The 25747-nt window shown below is 32.8% G+C and overlaps 2 protein-coding genes across 5 annotated transcripts; both read right to left on the bottom strand.

Annotated features, from left to right (window-relative positions):
* Positions 1-572: 572 nt before the first annotated feature.
* LOC25488322 (uncharacterized) lies at positions 573-20269 on the bottom strand. Of its 4 annotated transcripts, XM_039827693.1 has the most exons (24): positions 19823-20269; positions 13425-13961; positions 9903-10445; positions 7223-7934; positions 6542-6678; positions 6081-6309; positions 5794-5957; positions 5593-5691; positions 5316-5474; positions 5076-5207; positions 4902-4982; positions 4666-4723; positions 4422-4577; positions 4166-4347; positions 3975-4070; positions 3404-3481; positions 3244-3316; positions 3014-3163; positions 2683-2846; positions 2447-2515; positions 2217-2318; positions 2052-2120; positions 1598-1700; positions 573-1472 (listed from the first exon to the last, which is right to left on the bottom strand). In XM_039827693.1, the coding sequence occupies exons 1-24, from the start codon at positions 20240-20242 to the stop codon at positions 982-984; spliced, it is 5004 nt and encodes a 1667-aa protein (XP_039683627.1). In that variant the 5' UTR covers positions 20243-20269; the 3' UTR covers positions 573-981. The 4 variants fall into 4 exon arrangements, with proteins under 4 accessions (XP_039683627.1, XP_039683628.1, XP_039683630.1 ...); XM_039827694.1 differs by lacking the exon at positions 3014-3163; XM_039827696.1 differs by lacking the exon at positions 9903-10445.
* Positions 20268-24523, bottom strand: LOC25481487 (disease resistance protein At4g27190). The gene is made up of 2 exons (XM_013586027.2): positions 24353-24523; positions 20268-22881 (listed from the first exon to the last, which is right to left on the bottom strand). Exon 2 carries the CDS (start codon positions 22879-22881, stop codon positions 20305-20307), a length of 2577 nt encoding a protein of 858 aa, XP_013441481.2. The 5' UTR covers positions 24353-24523; the 3' UTR covers positions 20268-20304.
* Positions 24524-25747: the final 1224 nt, after the last annotated feature.

Raw genomic sequence — 25747 nt, 5'->3', positions numbered from 1 at the left:
AGAATATTCAGAGGGAGCAGTAGAAGAAACAAGATTAAAGTTAAAAGGATGATTAAGATGTTTGGGAAAGTTTCAGAGGGAATTTGACACAAAATTCATGTGTGCCTAAAAGAAAATTAGGTGTATAATGTTAATTGTACCCTTAAATATGGCAGACTCTTTTTAAGGATGTTCGATACATAACCATGTTTACATATTTCTTTCATTTTTTTTCTTCCATATTTAAATGGTAGCCATGTTTATATTTTCTTGCACCTCTTTAAAGGGGAATTCTAGCAATTCTATGAAAGGTTTTTTAATGCACTAATTAGTTACTAAATGTTACTTATGAGTTTTAAGATTTTTTTTTGTGATAGATTTTTGTGATAAATTAGTTACCAAATGTTACTAAATATTTACCTCTATATTATAGAAAAACTATATTTGAATTAATTTTGCCTAATTGTTTTTTAAAAAAAATTTCGCAGGTATATATCATCCTCTTTTAACAAAAAATAGTGTAAAAGCATCAGATAGTAAAAAAGACATCCATCGATGTTGGCACCCAAATCCTACCACCTGTCATCGAGAGATTAGAAACAGCTTGAGGGGACTAGTCCAATCAATACCCAAGTGAATAATAGTGTGATACAAGTACAACTGCCTCATTAAAAACCTTACCTGTAAAATTCAATGGAATGAAACCAGGTGAAGGAAAAAAGAGTGCAGCACTAAACAAAATACATTAACAAAAACAATAATTAAGCCAACCTAGTCTATTTTTGTGTGGGGGCATATATCTGGTTTCTTCCTAAAATGTAGGATATGAAGACTTTAAATTTGCAAAGCCTTCTGTTGCCAGATTCCTCACACGTTCAGCTTCTCTTACGTCGACCTCCGATGATGCAAGTGCAGAAAGTAATTCTTTGCTTTGTTGAGCCCACTCAGTACATTCAGCCTTCAACTTGCTCTTCTGAACATTGCAATTGTTCAGTACTGACTTCAAATCTTCTCTTTGATTCTCAATATCTTCCAACTTTTTTGTATGCTCATCAATTTGTAAAGAGAGTCATCTATCCGAGCATTGGCAGTTGAAATTTCATGGTCAATGCGGGTTTGTGTACTATATGCACTCCAAAGTTTGTTCACTAGATCGGTTTTTGAATCAAGAAGTTGGTTGTGCTTCTTGAGTACTTGTTGGAAAGTGGTGTATTTGATAATATAGTCATTCAAGGTCTGCACTTTCTCAATAAACTCCTTCACATGAGAAGGTAAGAGTCCTTGGTGCTGATACAGCTGATTAAAAAGAGAAATCAATTTTGATTTCGACTCTTGGTTTGATATAAGATGGTCAAGGTCAAATGATGATTCCATCAAACTCTTCAATTCTTGAAGTAAAATTCGAATGGAGGAAATTGAGACTTGTCCAATAAGAAGCTTTTCAAATGCAAAAAGTGGGTCTTCTTCGATCAGCTTGTTAATGTCTTCCATGGCTACAAGAGTTCATTTATTTTCACTTATACTGACCTTAATCTCATGATAGCATTATCATTTTAAGAAACTAAACACAAGGTTGGAGGAGAAACCTTAAAATTTGAAGAAGAAAGAAAAAACTGACCGATAGTTTTCCAAGAGTCTCCAATATCAATGTCTTTGGTGGGAGGAGGCTCTGTATTGACAATTGAAATAGAGGGTGTGCATATTTTACCATCATTGACTTCCTAAAAATTTAAATTAATAAACAAATGATGTCAGTGTCTCCAATATAGGTAAGACAACAATTGTGCTATAAGTTAGTCAATATAGGCTCTCTGTGTAATGATGTAATTTGGTGAGATTCATTGCCAAATTGTATTATGGATAAATTTTTTCGAAATAGATTTGGTCACCTTAACATTATATTTTGTTGCTGTTGCCCACCGTCATTTTATTTCTTAACATTAATGGGGTGTCAACATAGTTGAAATGTCATCAATTTCAATATTTCTTAATAAAAATCTTAAATGTGTACCAGGCCTCAATATGTATTGAACCAACCCTCGGTACACACTATAAGTTGGTGACGAACTTACTAAATGAGTTGATGTTATTTTTTTGTCACAAGTTGATGTAGTTCCTTCTTCAACACTCATCTCGTTACCCTGCTAAACAATAAAAGAATGTTTAAGATTGTAGTATATTTCAATTCCTGCATTGAAAAGGCGTCAAAAAGAATACTAGAAATATAAGGGAAATGCCTTTTTTTCCGGAGAAACTAATTGTATAGGTGGCTCATTGATTGTTCCTGAAATGGTGGACAAAGTTGCACCTGCTAATTTTTCTGATGCTGAGCCCTCCAACTAATTGCATACCATAAAAATGTAAATTAGTTGCAGCATATTTTTAAGTAGTAGTTAAAGTAAAATTTATTTTCTGCATTGTTTGGCATAGCTTTATATGCACAATGAGGTAGTACTGGCTATATTACATTAGTTTCCAGACAAGGTTTGATGGTAGCATCAAGTTCTCCAAGTGACTTTTGTTCATTCATCAGCTCCTGTAATAATTAAGAACAGACACATTAGTGATATTAATTTGACATGGCCTGAGTTTGTTGGTAATAATATTGCTACCTCTGTTGTTTGTTTCATTTTTATGTGCACAAAAAAATAATAATGTTAGTATTCAGGTGTGGTTTGCTTGAATAATTAGAATCGTATGAACCTGCGAAGAAGTCAACTCATGCCTTGATGCTGCTTCTGCTTCAATCCAGGCTGCAAATTCTTTTGCGGTTTGTGCAATTAGATTTCCATTACTGTTACAATGACCCTTGGAAACTTCTTGAAATCTTCGAAATAAACTCTCCTTATGAATATACATATCAAAATCTATGGAAAAACAATGTATAAATTAGCATCATTATTTGTAAATGTTGAAATTGGGTTTTTATTGAAGTAGTTGATAATTGAAGGGTTTAAATCTTCTATTCTTTCAGAAGGGTCCCCTATTTGAGAAAAACAATGTTCATTGAAAATAAAATGAAGCTATGAAATACCTTTAGATGGAACCGAAGGAAACTGAGATTCAATAGGAGATGTGATGCTAGGAGAGGTTTTAGATTGGGAAATTATTATTTCATCATCCTTAGGAAACTGTTCCTCAATATTTAAGCTTACTTTCATGACAACATCGTCATTTAGAGGAACTGAACAACATGTGTAAATTCAGAATCAAATAGATGTTGAGGTGGCAAAATAAGAGAAAATTAATCCAAAAAGTCTTCACCTTGATTATTATTAATCTGAGTTCGTTCATGAGAGTCGCCAAGATCAACATCTTCAAAACTTGACTTGATCATCTGCATAAAATGGAAATGATATTTAAGTGGGTAGCATAATTCAATTGCTATGTTGAAAAAGAGTCAGAATAATAAAAAGGGCAATGCCTTTTGTTTAAGATCAACTAATTGAATATCTTGGTCATTCTTTGTTCCTGACGTAGAACCCTCATGAATGCTTTGATCCTGAAAATGTAAATAAGTGGCAGCATATATCTATAATGATGATCCATTTATGGAAAGCATTAAAGCTGTAATAGAAGCAGAACAAGGGAAGTGAAGGTACTGTGAAGAGAATATTCAGAGGGAGAGGTAGAAGAAGCCAGAGAAGTAAGAGATACAATTTATTCATCATAATTTTCGTGTTTCTAACTTAATTGATCTTTTCTCTTTATAACAATCACTTAACTTATTTTCAGATTTATATTCTACATTTTCTTTCCTTATTTATGACTTTTATCTAGAATTGTAATAATATGAATAGCTAGGTGATATTACATTGTTTGCCAGAAAAGGTTTGACGATAGTAATAATTTGGTACTGAAGGTTTATCTAAACCAGGAACGTTTGGATTAAATTCTTGCGTTCCTTTTGATGTTTGTTTCTTTTTTTCTCTACAACGTCTGACTCTGACCGACACAATGCTATGGTAATTTCAAGTTACATAAAATAAACTCACCTGGGAAGATGAACTGAGTGATTTTGAATAAGTCGAGGATTTTAATGTCTTGGTATTAGTTAATGCAGTTACTTCTTCAACAGTTATCTTGATACCCTGCTTAAAATTAAAAGGACGTTTCAGTTTGTAGTATATAGAATTCAATTCCTGCATTGGAAAAGTGTCAGAATACGAGCAAATAGAGGAAATGCCTTTTGTTTATGATCAATGACTTGTATAGGTGGCTCATTTTCTGTTGCTGAAATGGTGCACAACGACAAGTTCTCGTTATCCAAATAATTCTCGGAGACCAGTTGCTCAAGCTCCCATTTGACAATACAAGGAGAACTTGAATTTTCCACTATTTCAGAAGGGTTTAATACATTAACCTCACCTGTGAATAAAAGCATAGTTGAGCCTCTCGAGAACCAAAACAAAATCATTAAATTAAATTAATGGAGAAAATACCTTCAAAAGGCATAGGAAGTGTTTGAGATGTAAGAGGCAGAGGAATGCTGTTGGTAGGAGATGGCTTAGATTTTGAATCTCTAAAATCATCATCCTCAGGAAATTGTTCCTCAATAATTGAGCTTAATTGAATGAAAGCATTGTCATTTAGAGAAACTGAAATAGTGGAGAGAGAAGAGAGTTTAACTTCAAAATCAAAAGGGTTATGAGGTAACATAAGAAAATACATCCTAAGAGTCTTTACATTGGTCATTATTAGTCTTGGTAATTTTCTGAAGGCCTCTGACATCAACATCTTGTTCCTACATATATAGATATAAACAAATGAATATTACTGGAAATCTTAATATTGAAAATATATATAAGTTTGGAAAAACCCGGATTCATTTATAGGAAGATTAAAAATAGAAAACAAAGGAATCAATGTTAGAAAGCAAAAAAAAACATGTTTGAAAGCTTGCTTACAGACTATAAACTCACCTGTGACGAACTGACCAATTCTAAATGAGGTGAGGGTGATGCTGCATCAGCATTAGTTAATGTATTTCCTTCTTCAACACGCTGCATACAATTAAAAGTAAGTTTAATTTGGAAGTTTACTTCGATTCTTACATCAATAAAGTTTAAAAAGATATAAGAAAAATAGAGAAATGCCTTTGGTTTAGGAGCAACTAATTGTATAGGTGGCTCATTCCTTGTTCCTAAAAAGGTGGAAAAAGTTGTTGCTGCTGTTTTTTCTGAAGTTGCACAGCATTGAATACTTTGGTTCTCTGATTCTTTCACAAACTGTGTCACATGGAAATTATAATAAGTTGTAGTATACTTTTTAGAAGCACTTGAAATAAAATGTATTTCTTTTTAGCTTTAGATGAAAATAAGGCGGTAGTATATTACATTATTTCCATGGGAAGGTTTGACGGTAGTATCTGTTTCTTCAAGTGAATGCGGTTGATTCATCAAATATTGATGATCCATTGATTGTTCATTTATGAAATCCTCTAACAAGAAAGAAGAAATATGATGTTGATCCATTGATTGTTCATTTATCAACTCCTGTAAATAGAAAGAACAGATGCATTAGTAATCTTGAGATATTAATTACATCCATTATTGAATAAGTATATATTTGGAGAGGAATATCGAAGTGAATTTGACACGGCCTTCATATTACTTCTGAATTTGTTGGTAATAACACTAATGATGGTATCTCTAAATCAAGAACATTTTCAACAAACTCGTGCTCTTCCTCAAGTGTTTCTTTCATTTTTATCTGCAAATAAAAAAAAAAATAGCATGTTTGATTAAAATACATTGTTTTTTCTGATGGAAGCATTCAGGTGTGGTTAGCTTGAATAAATAGTTTGATATTCACCTGTGAAGAAGTCAAATTTTGTCCTAATGCTGCTTGAACTTCAATCCAAGATGCAAATTCTTTAGTGGTTTCTGCTTTTAGATTTTCATTACCATTATCCTGACCTTTATATTCTTCTTGAAATTGTGGAAATGCACTCTCCATATGCAAATACAAATCAAAATCTATTGCAAAATTATATATACATTAGCATCAATGTATGTAAATATTGAAATTGAGTTGTTATTAATAAAATAATTGAGAATAATAATAATTCCTATTTGAGCACAACAATGTCAATAAAATACCTTTGGAAGCAAACTGAGATGCAACAGGAAACTTTTCCTGAATCATTGAGCTTACTTTCTTGAAAGCATCCTCATTTAGAAAAGAAAGTCTATCCCAAAAGTCTTCACCTTGATCATTATTTGTCTGAGTTATTTCAAGATATTCTATAATATCAAAATCCTCAATGGTAAGGGTGTCTGTAGTGGAAGTTGGAAAAAAAGGTATGGCTATTTGGCCATCACCATATTCCTACACATATGAAACAAATTAAATAATATCAACTTCTCTAAATAGTTAACATTTAAAGGATCAACATTACTATATTTACCAAAATATATGTTAGTCTTATGATCCTGATGTCATTTAGAAATACTGAGCAACTATATATCAAAACCTAGCTCGTTACCCTGCTAAATATTAAAAGGATGTTTAGATATCCATGCTTGAATATCCATGCTTGAATAAATGGAATGGTATTGACCTGTGAAGAAGTCGACAAGTGTCCTGATGCTACTTGAACTTCAATTTCAGCTGCAATATCTTCAGTTGTATCGGGGTCTCCGGTCTCTTCTAGTAATTCTTTAATTACAGAATTGATATCCTCACGCACAAAATAATCTATAGCACAATATTATAGAGATTAACATCATTAGATAGTAACTCATAAGCATAGTAATAAAACTAAATGCCCACTTTCAACTGTAAATCATCATTTCCAAATTTAAAGACGTACAACCCTGTTTATCTATATGCATAGATTTTTTTTTTTTCAGCACTTTTAGACTTAATATAAACTTAAAAGCTTCTATTAGATAGGTCACTCGACGAGTTCACACATGCATATCTCTAGTTCCCTCAAAAAAAAAATGCATAGCTCTAGCTTAAAAGCTTTAATTGTTTATATCCTTTAACCAAAGGATATAATTTATTAGATCTTGAGAGAAATGTCGATACTTTATTCAAGTCCTTCGTAAGAAAAAGGGTTAAAATGTAGAGATGAATTTTAAAAGAAAATGGTTCATAAATCCACTGCTTTGTATGTTTTTGTTGCTGTAAATATTACTGTATGATGTGTAATTAATTACAGCCAACATATAATAGATTTCAAAAATATTGAAACCAAAAAAAAATAGATTTCAAAAATATTGGACAAAGTGTGTACCTGAGTGATTATAATAAAAAGATCTGTCTTCTGTTGATGCTGATGAAGTTAGAGAGAGTTTTTTACAATTTTGTACAAAACATTTTTGTACAGCCTGAAAATGAATTTCTTGGGTCTGATAGAGGCTTGGTAGGTTGTCAAGTGCTGCAACTTTTAGATTTGGCATATTGACTTTCTGATCACCTTCTTCACATACAAATATTTCCTCTAGCTTATATGCTTCACTTATCACTAGAGCCTCTAGCTCAGGAAGCTCTTTACATATGGAGATTGGAAAGACATATTTTAACATTTTGCACTTTTTTACCACAAGTGTTTGTAGCTTTGGGAAGCATACAGTCTTGGTAGCCATAAAATTTGAGGATTTTTTACTCTCCAAATCATCTTCAATCATATGCTTCAACTCTTTGCATTCATCAATTCTTATATGAAGCAACTGCGGTAGGCACATTATTATAGAAGTAGAGAAAACAAATTCCAATTTTTCACATCCCTTAATGTTCATCTTAGTAAGGTTTTTGAGGGAAAAATAATTTTTGCGACCCTTAAAAAGACATGTTATCATAGGTAGATTATGCAACTCAATGTCTTGCAACCCAAAGTTCATCTGCTGCTCACTTACTTCATTGAGACAAAATATATTTTCTACTTTGGAATCATGTACCTTCAGCTTTTCCAAGGAGAGAAAATGTTCCACGTTCGCAATCAATTCCTGCCACAAATGAATGGCAAATAAATTACACTTGCATAAAATAAGAGTGACGAAACAGTATAACACAATACTAGCGTGATAGAAGAAGTAAGTCACTAAAATAGTCTTTATATTTTATCAGGACAGATAAATATGAATATTGAAAATGAATGTGAGTACAACTAGTACTATACCTAAAAATGGGAGAGAGTACATGTAGTACTAAATCCATAAACTTAAACGCCCAAAATACTCAGAAGAAACCGAACAACTAAAAGATCAAGCAATCCAAAAGGGTTTACAAACCACTCGTTGATCCCACATTAAGGGCCCCTTTTATTCTTATGATTATACAAACCATTGCTAGGAGATGTTTTAGATGGAATCAACTACTTAGATGAGTTTAAGTAAATTTTTGTATTGTTTTCATTCGAGTCATTGTAATCCAGTTTTATCCTAAATCATGCAACTTCGTAGGTTATTTGAATCTTTTAGTGAGAAATCATGTAAATTGGCAAAACAAGAGATCATGTGAAGGATCGAGAATATGAAGATTTAAGTTTAATATATGGTTCTTAAAATACATTTGATGACAATACAGAGTGAAGAAAATTCATTTAAAGATCCAAGGTGTCACAAGACAGAAGAACGCTTGAAAAAGGGTCAAAAACTACAGAATTCGCGCATGAAGGAGCTCCCATCTAGATGAGGTGGAGGTGTGCGGAAGGAAATAGTCAAGTATTTTGCAAGTCACTTTGAACATGTTCGTTTGAAAAGGCCACATCTAGATGAGGCGTAGCTTGCGAGTGGATTCCAAGCCTTTCACAGAGGAGGAAATAGGAGATGTAGTTTATTTATAGGACGGAGGTAAAGGTTATGTTTGACAAAATTTATGCTAATGAAAACTCCCTAAATTTCTTCATTTCTATTTTGTTGCTCTAATTCCAGAGGTGCTAACTGTACGGTTTGTCGAGTTAATTGACACACTTATCTCAAAAATTGAAGCTACATTTAGCAAATGAACGCTCTTGTTGTTTGTGCTTTTTATTTTTTTGAAAGGATTGTTGATTGTGCTTTAGTGGTAAACGAAGTGGTAGAATTGAATAAATAAATAAAAAGATGGAGTGTGTGATTATGAAAGTGGATTATGAAATAGTCTATGACTTTATTTGATAAAAATAGCAGATCACTCATAAGTTGGTTGATATCTTATAACTTATAGTTGGTGGCTGGGGTATGTAGCTTGTAGCTGTCATAAAAAAATGTGCGTACAATAGTAACTTCTTTTTGTTTTAAACTGTAATAAATAAATTATAAAGGGTAAACATGAGTTTTAGTTTAAATTACAATGGTAAAAATAAGATAAAAACTGATAAGTTATAAGTTCAAATACTATTTAAAATAACTTATGAATAATCAACTATAAGCTAGTGAATAATTAGTTATAAGCTCGTGATGAAAAGTCAGCTACCAAACATGTCTTTTTTGTAGCTTCTTGGAGTATATGTTTTAGCTGGTTGGGTTTAGTGACAAACGACATGGTTGACTGAAGGCATGTGTTTATTATGGTAGTTTGTCGGTTCTTGTTAATGGGAACTCAAAAGTTAAATTTTGATAAATTTATCATCTTGATGAATATTTTTAAAATATTAATTTTTTAAAATTTTTGTTAATTGGTGATTAAAGATAGGATCATGATCACATGTGCTCTTATGGCACATATTAAGGATTTCATAAATAGTTTCTCGCAATAAAAAAAGGATTTCATAAATAGTTTTTAATGAGAAAAAAATAATTCTCAAAATTTTGATAAATAAACGGGACACATTTTCGATATCTTAAAAAAAATGGTAACATGTACACTAATAACACATGTGCATTTTTCATGAAAATATTAAAGATCAAATTTATAGATTATTAATTATTTTAGGATGAAGAGACTACTTTCACAAACATTAATAGAAATAAATGGAAAGATCAGGTGCGTACCTTATTGGAATAATTAGGAACGATGAAATCACCAAAAATAGATGTCATATCAACCTTGGAGCATTCTACTAGTGTAACTTCTGTCAAAGGTGGCAACGTTGTGCGATAGTGTTTGGTACACATGCTGATGAAACTTTTGAGCTTATAAAGCACGAGACGTTCCAAAGCTGAAAGATGAAGGTGGGTCACCTCATTATTGTGGTTTTGGTGATGATCTGTAGCATCAATGTGCCCAAATATGTATTCCACTTTCTCACAATAAGCAATGTGGAGCACTTTTAATTTTGGGAAGACATTGTTTCCCCAATTATTTCCACCACTGCCATCTCCAATGTCTACTATTATGTGCTCCAATTCATCACAATTATTAATATACAACCTCTCCAATGACAATTTTGAAGCAATAGACATTACAAACACTGATTTTATCTTTGGAAGATCAGCCAGTACCATCTTTTTAATATTGCACAGGATATGTGATAGCCTTGAAGTTGAAAAACATTGAGCACGTTCCCATATGTTAGGATAATGTGAACTCGATTCCTGCAATATAATCGGAACTTAAATCAAACGAAACGATCACTTATTGTGCATTTATAATATATATAAAGAAAATAACTCATTTCAACTCTTTTGGACTGATTTTTCTCTTTTTAAAAATACTCTCCATTTTCAATACAAATAACACATTTAACAAATAAATAAGAATAATTTAAATATTAAAAGCATGTAACAAACACAATATGAATATATATGTATGATTTATCTGATCTTTTTCTTTTATCATTTAAAAGTGTAACGAACTAGATGAATATATTTATACTTACTTTTTCATCATACGCGAATACGATTCACAAATTTTGACATTATTCAAGATAAACCTACAAGTCGTATTTTGCTACTCACGTATTACGATTGAGAACATAAAAAAGCTCCGCTAGGTTTTCTGCCCAGCTTCCATGGAACACTTTGTTTCCTCATCGAAAATAATTGAAGCAAAGCCGGCGGCAAGGAAAACCCCAGATAACGAAACAAACGCAAGAAAATAATCCTTTCGAGATATGCTTACTGAAGGACAACAACTTGCGCCAGCAAAAGAAAAAGTGGACCAGGTTGCGCAAGGTCTGGTAAAAATTGCACATCAAGGAGTAAACCAACTTCTGCCGGTAGTCACACTAGATGAGTGTTAATTCAAGGAGCTATTTAACCCGTGGGCAGGGTCCCTGGTGATCAAGCTCTTGGACAAAACTGTTGGTTAACATTGTATTGAGGGAACGGCTAAAAAAGTTGTGGAAACTATCAAGGGGGCTTCGATATCATGGATATCGATAACAGCTTCTACAAGGTAAAGTGTGACCTGATTGCTAAAGTGTGACCTGATTGCTGATTGCTTCTACATGGATATCGTCTCCCCGCTAGCAAAGATTGAACGCACCATGGTGTGGATACGATTTCCAGGTCTAAACTTGGTGTACTATGATGAAAGTTTCTTGCTAGCCCTTGCATCAACGGTTGGGACTCCGGTCAAGGTTGATACTAACACACTTAAGGTGGAGAGAGGTTGTTTTGCTCGCATTTGCGTTGAAATTGATCTCACAAAGCCGGTGGTGGGGAAAGTCTGTGTTAATGGACACTGGTACAAAGTTCAATATGAAGGCCTTCACATGATATGTGCTACGTGTGGTTGTTATGGACACCATACGCGCGACTGCAAGAAGGTACCGGAGCAGCATACAACCATCTCAACAACACCAGCGGCTAGTTCAAGAATTGGAGGAAGCAGGAGATAAACAAATAAATGCAGGGAATATTGTCATGCCTTCGTCGTCTCAAAGAAATCAAATGCAACTTCGTAAGTTATTTGAATCTTTTTAGTGAGAAATCATGTAAACTGACAAAACAAAAGATTATCTGAAGGAACGAGGATATGAAGATTTAAGTTTAATATATTGATCTTAGAATACATTTGATGACAATACAAAGTGAAGAAAATTCATTTAAAGATCCAAGGTATCACAAGACAAAAGAACGCTTTTAAAGGGTCAAAAACTACATAATTCGCTCATGATGAAGCTCCCATCTAGATGAGGTGGAGGTGTGCGGAAGGAGATAGTCGAGTACTCCCTCCGGTTCTCAATATAAGATAATTTTCAAAAAAAGTTTTTGGTCCTATTTATAAGAAAATGTCACAACTTTTAAGGTGTAGTTATTGTTTAAAAGACTTTTCTATCCCTCATTCAATAATTCTCTTTTTAATATTAGTGGATGTATTTAATGTTTCACAACATTCTATAAGGGCATGTTTGTAAAAATGTTTAAAAAGGTACAAGAATTAATGACAGTATTGGTTTTGATGTTTTTTGGTTTTTCTTCTTATAATAAGGACCGGAGGGGGTATTTTGCAAGTCACTTTGAAGATGTTCGTTTGAAAAGGCCACATCTAGATGAGGTGGAGCTTGGGAGTGGTTTTCTAGGCCTTTCACGGAGGAGGAAGTAAGATATGTGGTTTATTTATAGGACGGAGGTAAAGGTTATGTTTGACAAATTTTATGCTAATGAAAACTCCCTAAATTTCTTCTTTTCTATTTTGTTGCTCTAATTCCGAAGGTGCTAACTGTACCGTTTGTCGAGTTAATGGACACACTCATCTGAAAAATTGAAGGTACATTTAGCAAATGAAGGCTCTTGTTGTTTCTGCTTTTTATTTTTTTGAAAGGATTGTTGATAGTGCTTTAGTGGTAAACGAAGTGGTAGAATTGATAAATAAATAAAAAGATGGTGTGTGTGATTATGAAAGTGGATTCTGAAATAGTCTATGAATTTATTTTATAAAAATAGTAGATAACTCATAAGTTGGTTGATAGCTTATAACTTATAGTTGGTGGCTGGAATATGTAGCTAGTAGCTGTCATAGACACGGAAAGTGGTGTCATTGACAGAAAAAAAAATGTGCATACAATAGGAACTACTTTTTGTTTTAAATTGTAATTAATAAATTATAAAGGGTAAACATGAGTTTTAAACTTCAAATACTATTTAAAATAACTTTTGAATAATAAACTATAACCAATTGAATAAGTTATAAGCTCGTGATGAAAAGTCAGCTATCAAACATGTCTTTTTTGGAGCTTCTTGGATTATATGTTTCAGCTGTTTGGGTTTAGTGACAAACCACATGGTTGACTGAAGGCATGTGTTTGTTCTGGTAGTTTATCGGTTCTTGTTAATGGGAGCTCAAAAGTTAAATTTTTATAAATTTATTATCTTGGTGAATATTTTCAAAATATTAATTTTTTAATTTTTGTTAATTGGTGATTAAAGATAGAGTCGTGATATCATGGGCTCTTATGGCACATATTAAGGATTTCATCAATAGTTTCTCTCAACAAAAAAAAGGATTTCATAAATAGTTAGTATTTAATGGAAAAAAAAATAAAGAAAGATGATTCCTTATTTTGCGATGGAGAGAGTACTTTAACAAACATTAATTAATAGAAATAAATGGAAAGATCAGGTGGGTACCTTATTGGAATAATTAGGAACGATGAAATCACCAAAAATAGATGTCGTATCAACCTTGGAGCATTCTACTAGTCTAACTTCTGTCAAAGCCGGCAATGTTGTGCGATAGTGTTTGGTACACATGCCGACTAAACTTGGGAGATGATCAAGATCGAGGCATTCCAAAGCTGGAAGATGAAGGTGGGTCACCTCATTATTGTGGTTTTGGTGATGATTAGTAGCATCAATGTGCCCAAATATGTATTCCAATTTCTCACAATGATCAACGTTGAGCTCTTTTAATTTTGGGAAGACATTCCAATTATTTCCACCACTGCCATCTTCAATGTCTACTATTATGTGCTCCAATTCATCACAATAATTAATAGTCAACGTCTCCAATGACAATTTTGACGAAATAGACATTACAAACACTGATTTTATCTCTTCAAGAAAACTCAGTTCCATCACTTTAATATTGCACAGGATATGTGATAGCCTTGAAGTTGAAAGACATTGAGCACGTTCCCATATGTAAGCATAACGTGAACTCCATTCCTGCGATATAATCAGAACTTAAATCAAACGAAACGATCACTTATTGTCTATGAAGCCCATATACATGATACGATAGGGATACGATACTGCATCGATACGTCGATACAGGAAAATTTTAAAATTCAAGATACGATACGTCCAATGGCAGAGTCAGAAATTGTCAATAGTGGGGGCAGCAAATCAAATTCCATTTTTTTTCTTTTTTATAAATGGATCTAATTTTATACTTTCACATTCATCAAGTGTTTGAGGATTAAAAATTGATGATTGCTCTGAACTTCACACTCTTTTAATAAATGTTTCAATTGTTTCTTGCTATAAATAAAACATAAAAATACAATTAAAACTATGTTACAATTCATACTCACTAGACTTTCCACCCGTGCTGCCGCACGGGTCATATACATTGTAGATATAGTAGACAAAAACAAATCTCAATGCATATCAAAGAGAATGAAATATGTGGTCCCAAATATATGCAGATGTTGGAATTCGAACCTCAGACACCACGCTTATTCACCAAAAAAATATTAATTTTTATCAATCGTGTGTTACTTCATTCTTTTGTTAAAATTATATGTCAATATTATATTATTGGTAGGTTACTTCATATTTTTCTTTTTTTTTTAAAAAAATGTTATTTCATTCTTTTGTAAAAATTATATGTTAATGTTATATTATGTACCTAAAAATAGTTCATTCTTAACCTCAACATGTAAAATGTTTTATTTAAATAATTTTCCTTTTATCGAATATTTGGCCTTTACCTTAAATGATACCCTTTAAGTGTTTGTTGAAATGTTTCTTCCACCTGTTTATATAGATTGCAAAATTCAGGTGCATTTTGTGGTAAATATTTAACAAAGAGAGTTCATTTCTAATTTGGATGAAAAGTTTAATACTAACAAAAAAAAATGTTGCTATAATCTTTCAAAACCCTTTTATTCCAATAGGGCGATTTGTTTTGTTGAAGAAATAGGGCGATTTGTTTTGAAGAAATAGGGGAAATAAAGCGATGCCGATTTGCTTTGTTCATGAAAATAGGAGATTAGGTATGAGCATTAGCGTTGTTCATGAAAATAGAAGATTAGGTGTGAGCATTAGGGTTAAAACGGTAAAATTATGCAACAGGGTTTAGGTTAAAATTAGGGCTCATGAAAATATGATATTAGGTGTGAGCATTAGGGTTGTTCATGAAAATATAAGATTAGGTGTGAGCATTAGGGTTAAAACGGTAAAATTATGCAACAGGGTTTAGGTTAAAATTAGGGCTCATGAAAATATGAGATTAGGTGTGAGCATTAGGGTTGTTCATGAAAATATAAGATTAGGTGTGAGCATAAGGGTTAAAACGGTAAAATTATGCAATAGGATTTAGGTTAAAATTAGGGCTTACGGGTTACCTTTAATATATAAGAAGATTAGGTGAGAGCAATAGGATTGTTCATGAAAATAGGAGATTAGGTGTGAACATTAGGGTTAAAACAGTAAAATTATGCAATAGGGTTTAGGTTAAAATTAGGGCTTACTTGTTAACATTAATATATAAGAAGATAAGAAGATTAGGAGAGAGCATTAGGATTGTTCATGAAAATAGGAGATTTGGTGTGAACATTAGGGTTAAAACAGTAAAATTATGCAATAGGGTTTAGGTTTAAATTAGGGCTTACATGTTAACTTTAATATATAAGAAGATTGTTCATGAAAATAGGAGATTAGGTGTGAACATTAGGGTTAAAACAGTAAAATTATGCAATAGGGTTTAGGTTTAAATTAGGGCTTACATGTTAACTTTAATATATAAGAAGATTGTTCATGAAAATAGGAGATTAGGTGTGAACATTAGGGTTAAAACAGTAAAATTATGCAATAGGGTTTAGGTTTAAATTAGGGCTTACATGTTAACTTTAATATATAAGAAGATTGTTCATGAAAATAGGAGATTAGGTGTGAACATTAGGGTTAAAACAGTAAAATTATGCAATAGGGTTTAGGTTTAAATTAGGGCTTACATGTTAACTTTAATATATAAGAAGATTGTTCATGAAAATAGGAGATTAGGTGTGAACATTAGGGTTAAAACAGTAAAATTATGCAATAGGGTTTAGGTTTAAATTAGGGCTTACATGTTAACTTTAATATATAAGAAGATTGTTCATGAAAATAGGAGATTAGGTGTGAACATTAGGGTTAAACAGTAAAATTATGCAATAGGGTTTAGGTTAAAATTAGTGCTTACTTGTTAACTTTAATATATAAGAAGATAAGAAGATTAGGAGAGAGCATTAGGATTGTTCATGAAAATAGGAGATTAGGTGTGAACATTAGGGTTAAAACAGTAAAATTATGCAATAGGGTTTAGGTTAAAATTAGGGCTTACTTGTTAACTTTAATATATAAGAAGATACAATATATATATATATATATATATATATATATATATATATATATATATATATATAACTGATATGCAATAAACCGAATTCCTAACTTCTTAATTGTGCCTTTGAAAGAAAAAAAAAAAAACTTAACTGTGAACAAGAAGACATTCAGTGGCTAAATTTAGAAGGAAACAAATTATACTCACATATACTACTTCATTGACAAGAATTAGCTTTTTAATTTCTTAGTTTTAATTACACCGATAAAAGTGGAGAATGATGAAACATGGAACATATGGGAAGAAACAACATCGATGAGGACATTTTATAGGAAATATATAAGCTCTTTATCTTCTTAGTTTGTTGAATTTCTATTGGGTGATTGGTGGATGTGGCCTAATCAATATATCAACATATATACTAGTATTAAAAATAAAAATTCTCAAAAGTTTGTGTAGGCTTGTGCCCCATACGCTTCTACTTGGCTCCGTCACTGAATACGGCTGAGATACTTCAATAAAACTCAAAATATAAAATATGGACTAAAATTCAAAAGTAAAAAAATTGGCACAAAACCTAGACCAACCAGATATAGAAAAACGATAAGGCACAATAATGAAATTGTCTTCACACAACACTCAATAATATCATCGTTCTCAAACAAATAAAACTAACTATGATTATCTATTTTAATCACATCAACAATATAACAAAAAAAACATTATTTTGTTTTAATGACACCAATAACAAACTAATGATGAAATTTTATCATCATTTAGATATTTTTTGAAATTTTATCATAAAAAAAAAAAGAGGAATGATAATTAGACACAAAATTTTAGACACAATATCAACACCATGGGCTTTTTTGTCATTTCAACCTTAAGTTAAGGGCAGCTTTGTAAAACCACTACACACCCTCTTCTATTTCTCTACCTCGTGCCCCATTCTCTCCTCTGTTTAGTTTCTCTCAGAACTGAACCACAAGTCCACAACCACCGTCCTCGCACCACCTCCGTCCTCCCACCACCACCATCACCATCACCATCCTCCGTCGCGGTGACCCACGTCCATTTCTCTTTCTCTCTCCATCTCTCTGAACTCTCACTGTCCTCCAGATCTCCCACCGTCGTCCTCCCCACCACCACCATTCTCCCACTGTCAGCACCACACCTCTTCCTCACAACCACCATCATCTGTCGTCACCTCCAGTCGTCACCACCATTGTCGTCGACCTTCACATGATGTCTAGATCTGGATATTGCATCAGCTGTCACACGCTGCTGAAGAGAAATAGTGGATGATGCGGCGGTCGGAATCTTATCGAAGAGGGAGCGGAGGCTGAGTATAGTTGTGTGGATAGAGAACGAAGGAGGTTGAAGAGGAGAGAGGGTGAGTGAGGGTTGCAGTAGAGGAGAAGAGGGAAAGAAAAATAAAATAAATTAAAAAAAAATGGAAAATGAAAAATACCGTATAAGTATACGGTAGTGTCGAAATTGTGTTTTAAAGTTTGTGTTCGTTTATCATTTCCGAAAAAAAAATTATCATGTTAAGAGAAAATTAGAATATTTAGATATTTACCAACAACAAACTATGATTATCTATTTAGATATTTTTTAAATTTTATCATAAAAAAAAATGCTTAATTGCATTTTTGGCCTCCTATGTTTCAAGAAGTTGAGATTTTGGATCCCTAACTAATTAAAATACAAAACAGCCCCCTATGTATTGGATCTTTGCTAGTTTTGGCCCCCTAACTAATTAAAATACAAAACAGCCCCCTAGGTATTGGATCTTTGACAGTTTTGACCCCCTAGACCAATTTTGACTCGGTCAACGCTGACGTGGCACCTCATAGGCGCCACGTGTGCATTGTTTTAATTAAAAATAAAAAAAAAGCCACATATAAATTAAAGAATTAAATAAATGAAAAAAACAACAACAAATAATTAAAAATAAATAAAAAAGAAAGAAAAAAAAGGAAGGAAATTGTGTTCCAAAATCTGATTCTAGCTCTTCTTCCTCTCATCTCTCTCTAAAAAACTGATTCAAGAACCTGCTCCATTGATAGAAGCATGGAAAAAGTGGAAAAAGGATGAGTAGCTCAAAGCAAGCACGATAATGAAATAATGTTCTATTGAACGATACGAAAGTTTCGTTTTTATCAAAAGAAAATGGAGCATATCACATGCACTTTGACATATATAAAGGGCACAAAACAAGGCAGTTACATTAGTTGCATGTTTCTTATACATAACTTGAATAAGAATTACACCTCCACTGTTCCCTAACAATCCAATAACCTGATATATTTATCATATAAATTCTTTTTTTCCTCCCTTATTCTGTCGTTTCCTATTTATTATAAACTGCTCAGTTATTTGTTAATTTGTAGTTATAAATGCAATATTATCAGTGACAGCATGAATAATGCAAAAATATCTGAATAATCTTTAATAGTATGAATATCTATTCTTGAATCAGTTAAAAAGTGTTCTAAAACTCCTCATCTGAGACACAATAACTCATACATGTTACCTTGAATGCATTAATAAGAACTCCATGTATTATCAATTTGATGATCTCCCAAAAAAATCAGAACAATCACATATTGTTTACATTATTAAAAGTATAATGATAGTTTCTATTTATATTTCCTCATCAACTCTGTTCCTGAATGCTGCAAAAATTAGAATGTCACTTTACTTCCTCGTCTTTCTAGTTACAATTCGAATACGAGAGAGATTCAATCGGAGCAAATCCATGGTGGTGATGAAGCAGTGGCAGAAAACTTCAAGTTTTTGGAACAAAGGGTTTTGGAGAGAGAGAGAGTCAGTGTTTTAGAGAGAGATGAGAGGAAGAAGAGGGAGAATAAGATTTTGGAACACGATTTCCTTCCTTTTTTTTCTTTCTTTTTTATTTTTTTTAATTATTTGTTGTTTTTGTAATTTATTTAATTCTTTAATTTATATGTGGTTTTTTTTATTTATTTTTAATTAAAACAATGCACATGTGGCGGCTTTTAAGTGCCACGTCAACGTTGACCGAGTCAAAATTGGTCTAGGGAGCCAAAACTGTCAAAGATCCAATACATAGGGGGCTCTTTTGTATTTTAATTAATTAGGGGGCCAAAACTGCCAAAGATCCAATACATAGGGGGTTGTTTTGTATTTTAATTAGTTAGGGGGCCAAAATCGCAACTTCTTAAAACATAGGAGGCCAAAAGTGCAATTAAGCTTTAAAAAAATTATCACGAAATGATGAAATACTTAGAATATCACGTTAAGAGAAACTATTTAAAGAATGTTTCATTTGATGCTTTCTTCAAAAAAAGATTATAGAAAAAAATAAATAAATAAATAAATAATAGAAAGCAATGTGATTGAGCAGTCTGACCGATATGTATCTATTGAAATGAAAAATTGTCATATACTAACTAAAAACAGAAACTATAAATGAAAATATGAGAGGATATATTACCAGTGTGATTGAGCAGTCTTTTGGATGATCCTCAGAAACCAATGGGATTTTAGTACTTGAGCTGCCTCTCGATTTGTATCCATAACAACATATTTGACTCCAAGAGAATGTATTAGATTTGACTTGCTCCAATTCTGATTGTGGCTTGGAAATTGAATTAGATGACCCTTTAATGGGTGAAGGCATGGAATGAGACGATTCTGGAAATATGTCGATGAAATTCGGCACACAACTAAGCTGCAATTCTTTTAGTGAAGCGAGTTTAACATCTTGGTGTTGGCCAAATATGTATTTCAGCTCAAAACATAATTGTATCTTGATAGATTCTAGTAACAAAAAGTCTCCAGCAGAGTGAAATGGAAGTGTAAATTGTAATTGGTCACATTCTTCAATACAGAGAAATTTCAGATTTGGAAACATTGAGTTGCAACTTTTGTTTTTATCATTATCAGCGGCAACTATTTCTTCACATTCAGTTGTAATTATGTTTTCCAACTGCTCACAATCATATATGTCCAATTTCTCCAACAGCGGCAGCCTCGAGAAGTTGACATATCAAAAACAGAAACCAACATACAACATGAATATAAGGTCACGTTCTTTAGATTGCAGAAATTTATGCTGCATTTAAACAAGCTTCGCAAAATTCCACATTTCAAGATAGTTAGCTCCTCTAAATTGTTCATAGAGTCAAAGAAGATGGGACCATTGCATAATTCTTCCAAATTCTTCATTTCCTTGAGTTCTAGTACAACCAACTTGGAGAAGACACTTGGTACTTCAGAATTATTATGTTTCGTGTCTACCAGGTACTGTACTTGATGAAGTTTTTTCAAAACAAGTTTAATTAGATAATTCATACCATTATCTATAGGAACAATCCCAGGCATGAGATTTCTCCATCCCTTGTCGGTTCCTTCCAAATGAAGAAGCTCTGTTGTTTCCATCACATACTTTAATGTTGCTTCTGAGAAATAATCCCATTTCAAAGACACACATCTTGATATTGTATCTTTCATCATATAATCATAATCGCAGAAATAGCTGCTGAGATGATACCTTTGCAATGTTGGTAAGGTTATTTCCTTACAAGAATCAATGAAACTATTCAAGATGTACAATTCTTCAAGTAATTGGCATCTTTGGATAACTTCAAATGGGTTATTATTTCTAATTTCACAATTTTTCAACTCCAACAATCTAAAATTCTCTAGTTTTTCAATTTCGGGAGGAAGTTCGTTAATTGCACAATAGTTCAACTCAAGAGTCTCAAGACTTTGCAGGCTTCCAAAAACAGAAATGTCACCCAAATCAACTTTTCCAAATGATAGAGAACGAATATTCAACAATGGCTTCATTGATTGTGGTAATGATAGAGGATGATCATAAGAATTATGGCATGATAAATTCAAAACACGAAGCCTTGGAATATTTTCAAAGAATGAAATGGGGATGTGCAGAATGTCCTCCATATGCATGTCGCCAATTAGAATCTCAAGTTCAGAACCATCAAACTTAGATGCAAATAAATCCTTAAGATTTCCTTCGCATATCAAATATTTCATTTTCTTATCGCTTTCAACTTGTGACTTTTGACTTTTGTTGGAAAAATTTACTATCTTAATCTCATTCTTTGCTATCAATTGTGCTACTTCACGAACCAAGTCATGCATTTTCACATCTCCTTCCTCTGTCTCCAACAATAAACATGAATCTAGGAGTTTATTTTTTGATGCAACTGCTTGAATTCGAGCATCATTGTAACTACCATAATCATCCCCTAAAAGGCCAACTCCTATGCCAAGCCTGGTTAGAACTTCTGTTGAAATTTCTGCATCTTCTGGGAATGTAGAACATAAGAGGAAAAGTCCCTCGGCTTTTTTATCCTTCAGAAAGTCATAGCTAAACTTCAAACATTTATAAATATCAACCAAATCATCACCAACACCTCCCACGGACACAGACTTCTGTAAGGTCTTTAGTGAAATGTCCCACTCTTCATGGCGTTTTTGTCCCTTCAAACTGCTAGCAACAGTAGCAATTGCAACTGGTAGTCTTTTGCATTCAGTTGCAATTTTACGTCCCTTCTTGAGGATACTTTGGGAGGAATTATCAGTTAGATTGGCATGCAATTTGAACATACTACATGCCTCTTCTTCATTCAAGAGATCTAGTTGAATTGTCTTTTCACATACCATTTGGTTGCAAACCCTCAGATTGCGTGTGGTTACAAGTAATTTGCATCCTTTGTGATTATCACTCTTTGGAATCCCTATGTCATCAAAATTGAGATTTCCCCACACATCATCCAATATCAGCAGAATTTTCTCACCATTGGTTAATCTGCTCCACAACTTTTTAGGTCGGCCTGATTCACTAATGTCCTCCCATTTCAATCCTAAGGGCCCAGCAATATCATCTTGAATCTTTTTTATATCAGGAGTAAATGACACTGTGGTATCGATGACATGATCGAATTGCTCCAATGTCTTAAGTTGTTTACCCACTTCTTTTGCCAATGTAGTTTTTCCTGTGCCCCCCATTCCTTGCAATCCAGATAAATAATTGTTGTCATCTCTTAGTGCATCTAAAAGCTCTTTGTATTTCAACTTTCTGCTTTCAAAAGAAATGTAATCTTGAGAAGAATAACGCTCAACACCTGGAAGATGACGATCAAGTTCAACATTTTCAAATTTTTCTTTCATTAGTTTTCTAATCTCCTTTGTCTTTGTTGCCAACTCTTCTCCCCTTTTATATCTCCAAATACAATCAGGGCAAAATCCAAAAAAACAACTCTTTTTTGTCTCGGTGTTCTCTTGAATATGCTTGCCAGCATGTTTTTCCCAAAATCGAGCATCAGCTTTGATACCTTTTCCTTTATTGGTAGCCACTTGAAACTGTTCCCTCAAAGTTGCCCTTCCTGCTTCCAACTTCTCCTTTTCTTCATTGAATTCTTTAACAATGCATGTGAAGCAAAATATATTGCTTGATTTTTCTATTGTCTTGTTTAGCACTTTCTCCGTAAGTGTCTTCCCCAACTCTGTCAGGAAACACTCCATCTAAATCAATGTCAAAAGACTGAAGTTAGACATAAAAACTTACCATATGGTTTTAAGTGTACATTATTTAATTTTTATTCTAATTAAGTTGAATGAGAAACAAATATAGCATTAAAGGTATGAAGACCAAAATAAACAAATGTAATTGCAAACTAATATTTTTTTGGCTTAATTACATAAATGATCCATTAACTAACTATGAGATTTTATGTTAATCCCCTTATTAATTTTTCGTTCTATATGGTCCCAAAAATTTTCTCCCTTAGTCAAATAAATTCATTCTGTTAACTTTTGTTCAAAAGCGTTAACATTAATCTTCCTTCTTCATCATATTCATCCTCAGACCAGAAAATTCATCATCTTCATAACCAAACGACAAAAAATTAATAAACTTCACCACACAACTCAAAAATTAAAAATCCCAAAATATTTTCTTCATCATCCAAAATTAACACAAATTTAAACTCAAAACTTAAACTCATAAATCTTCAAACAGTAGTAACACAAAATTCCTCAACATGTTTTATATCAATAATTGTAGTAATTCACTCAAAAAATGAAAATGTTTTCTATTTTATGTTAACATACTCGTACCTTCAATTTTTAAAATTTTCCCTATTTTCTCCAACAAAAAGAAAATTCCCTATTTCGTACGTATATTGGTACTAGTATGGAGAGCCATACCCGTACATGTGAATCATAAATCCTACTAAACTAAAAAGATGGGTTATTTGACTCAAACACGAAAGAAGTAAGTAGTCACATGGTCCAACTTTGTTTGAGTACAAACGTCCCTAAACTACAAAGAGTAGTGATAAACATCCATTTGAAGACAACTTTCTTAACAACCTTGTTTTTCTCTCTTCTTATTGATAAAAAATAATGGAGAGTAATAGGAAGATAGAGGAATATTAGGAAAGTGGTGTTGGAGGATGCTAGTTGATGGATGCTAGTTGATAGGAGTGTGTTTTGGTATCGAGTCTTAGTCGCCCGTTATGGCGAAGTGGGTGGGAGGTTGGAGGTTGGGGGCCGGAGTTGTTCTTCTTGGTGGCGGGAGGTAGGGCGGATTAGAGATGGGGGAGGTGATTATGGTGGAGGCTGGTTTGGGGAGTGTGTGTCTAAGAAGTTGGGGGATGGTTCAGACACGTTGTTCTGGTATGATAAGTGGTTAGGATCAGTCTCTTTTTGTGAGCGGTTTCCTAGGTTGTTTGATGTTTCTGAGAACAAATCCATTTCAGTGGCAGGTTTGTTCTCTCTTGGTGTTGAGCGGGGTGGGGAGGCGTGGGAGTGGAGGAGGAGGTTGTGGGCTTGGAGGAGGAGGAGTTAGAGGAGTATAGGGCTTTATTGACTGATGTTTCTTTGCAAGATATAACAGAAGTCTTCAAAATGAGATAGCAAGAATAAACAAACAGCAAATTAAGTCGAAAATGTGATTAAAATGAAAGGAAACTATATGAAATTGCTTGATTACCTTGCTTTGATTCGGTAGTTCAGCCAGCTAACACGCAAAGAAAAGCATTGTAACTGAAAGTCTGAAACAACAGCTGCAGAGAGAGAGAGAGAGACTTTTTAAATCTGCGTACACTCCACTCAGGTAAGAAATTAAGTTTGTGTACACTCTACTGAATTCAATTTCTAACACCCAAGTCTAGTCTTGGTAAGAAATTAAATTTGTGTACCCTCCAATGGATTAAATTTCCAACCCCCCAAGCCTGGTTTTTTGGTAAGAAATTAAATTTTTGTACCCTCCACTGAATTAAATTTCTAACCCCCCAAGACTGGTTTTATGGTAAGAAATTAAATTTCTGATCTTGGTAAGAAATTAAATTTACTCTGTACACTCCAGTGAATTAAATTTGCACACATACAAATTTAAGGCCAGACTTTTTAATTTAGTCCCATTACAAACTTCATAGCTGGCTTTTCCAATCCATCAGATTTTTTTCTTTCTTTCAAAGTCGGTTCATTTTCAAAACTAGTTACAAACCCTGCGTTCAATAACATATTTTTTTTAAAGGGAGATAGTTGCATTTTTCTAAGAGATTGTTGTTTATTATAAATGTGAGAATTAAGTAAGCATATTGCACAAACATTAGAAATGTACACCTTTCTAAAATATTTATCAAAAGCATCAAAGACCTTAAATGAAGTAAATGGAACATACCTGAACTCGTCAAAGACAATCAATGAATTATTTAAACATTATAAAGTTGACGGCCTATAAAAGTACACAATTTATGATTTTGATGTTCACATAACACTTCAAAAAAATACAACTCTTTTTTTCTTTTACAATTGAAATGATGAAAAATTGTCTGTGTATGGTTGATAAAGAATAGGTTTAATGCAAAAATATAAATGAAATAAATTTAAAATTAATATTACATAATGAAAATAATCCATTATATCTTAAACATATGAAGTGATCAGATGAAACTCATGTAACGAATCCATCGGAATTTGATTTTGCTGAATTTAGAAGATATTGGAGCAAGGACCAAGCTGGTTGGCTGTCACAAGTGCTACTTGAAATTAGTGATAAATGTTGGCCATCAAAAACAAACTTACCTATAATACGAGAAGTATTAGCAAAACACACTTTTATACAATCTTTTCAACCATATATTTATTATTGGTTGAAATTCATATGAATATACCTCTACTTTGAGAATGAGTACCACACTTAATTAGGTGGAATGAAACCACATGAACTTAGGCCAATAATAATAATATGTTGGAACAAACCAAATACTCTCCTTTTTAACACTCTTTATTATTGAGTTCATGTGAGATTGATAATTAGTATGACATGAATTACGTGAACACACACAAACCTCACATTATAATAGAGAATATTGGAAAGAAA

This window comes from Medicago truncatula, chromosome 7 (assembly GCF_003473485.1).
Source record: "Medicago truncatula cultivar Jemalong A17 chromosome 7, MtrunA17r5.0-ANR, whole genome shotgun sequence".
Lineage (NCBI taxonomy): Eukaryota > Viridiplantae > Streptophyta > Magnoliopsida > Fabales > Fabaceae > Medicago > Medicago truncatula.
The sequence above is the reverse complement of the archived record's forward strand: the minus strand, read 5'-3'. Positions and strand labels throughout refer to the sequence as shown.

Coding starts and splice junctions, on each gene's coding strand:
- LOC25481487 (XM_013586027.2), bottom strand. CDS start 22,881: ATGGAGTGTTTCCTGACAGAGTTGGGGAAGACACTTACGGAGAAAGTG.
- LOC25488322 (XM_039827693.1), bottom strand. CDS start 20,242: ATGTTTCCAAATCTGAAATTTCTCTGTATTGAAGAATGTGACCAATTA. Junction 7,935..9,902: donor TTCCTAATTATTCCAATAAG/GTACGCACCTGA, acceptor CATTTGTGGCAG/GAATTGATTGCGAACGTGGA. Junction 3,164..3,243: donor TCAGATTAATAATAATCAAG/GTGAAGACTTTT, acceptor CATGTTGTTCAG/TTCCTCTAAATGACGATGTT.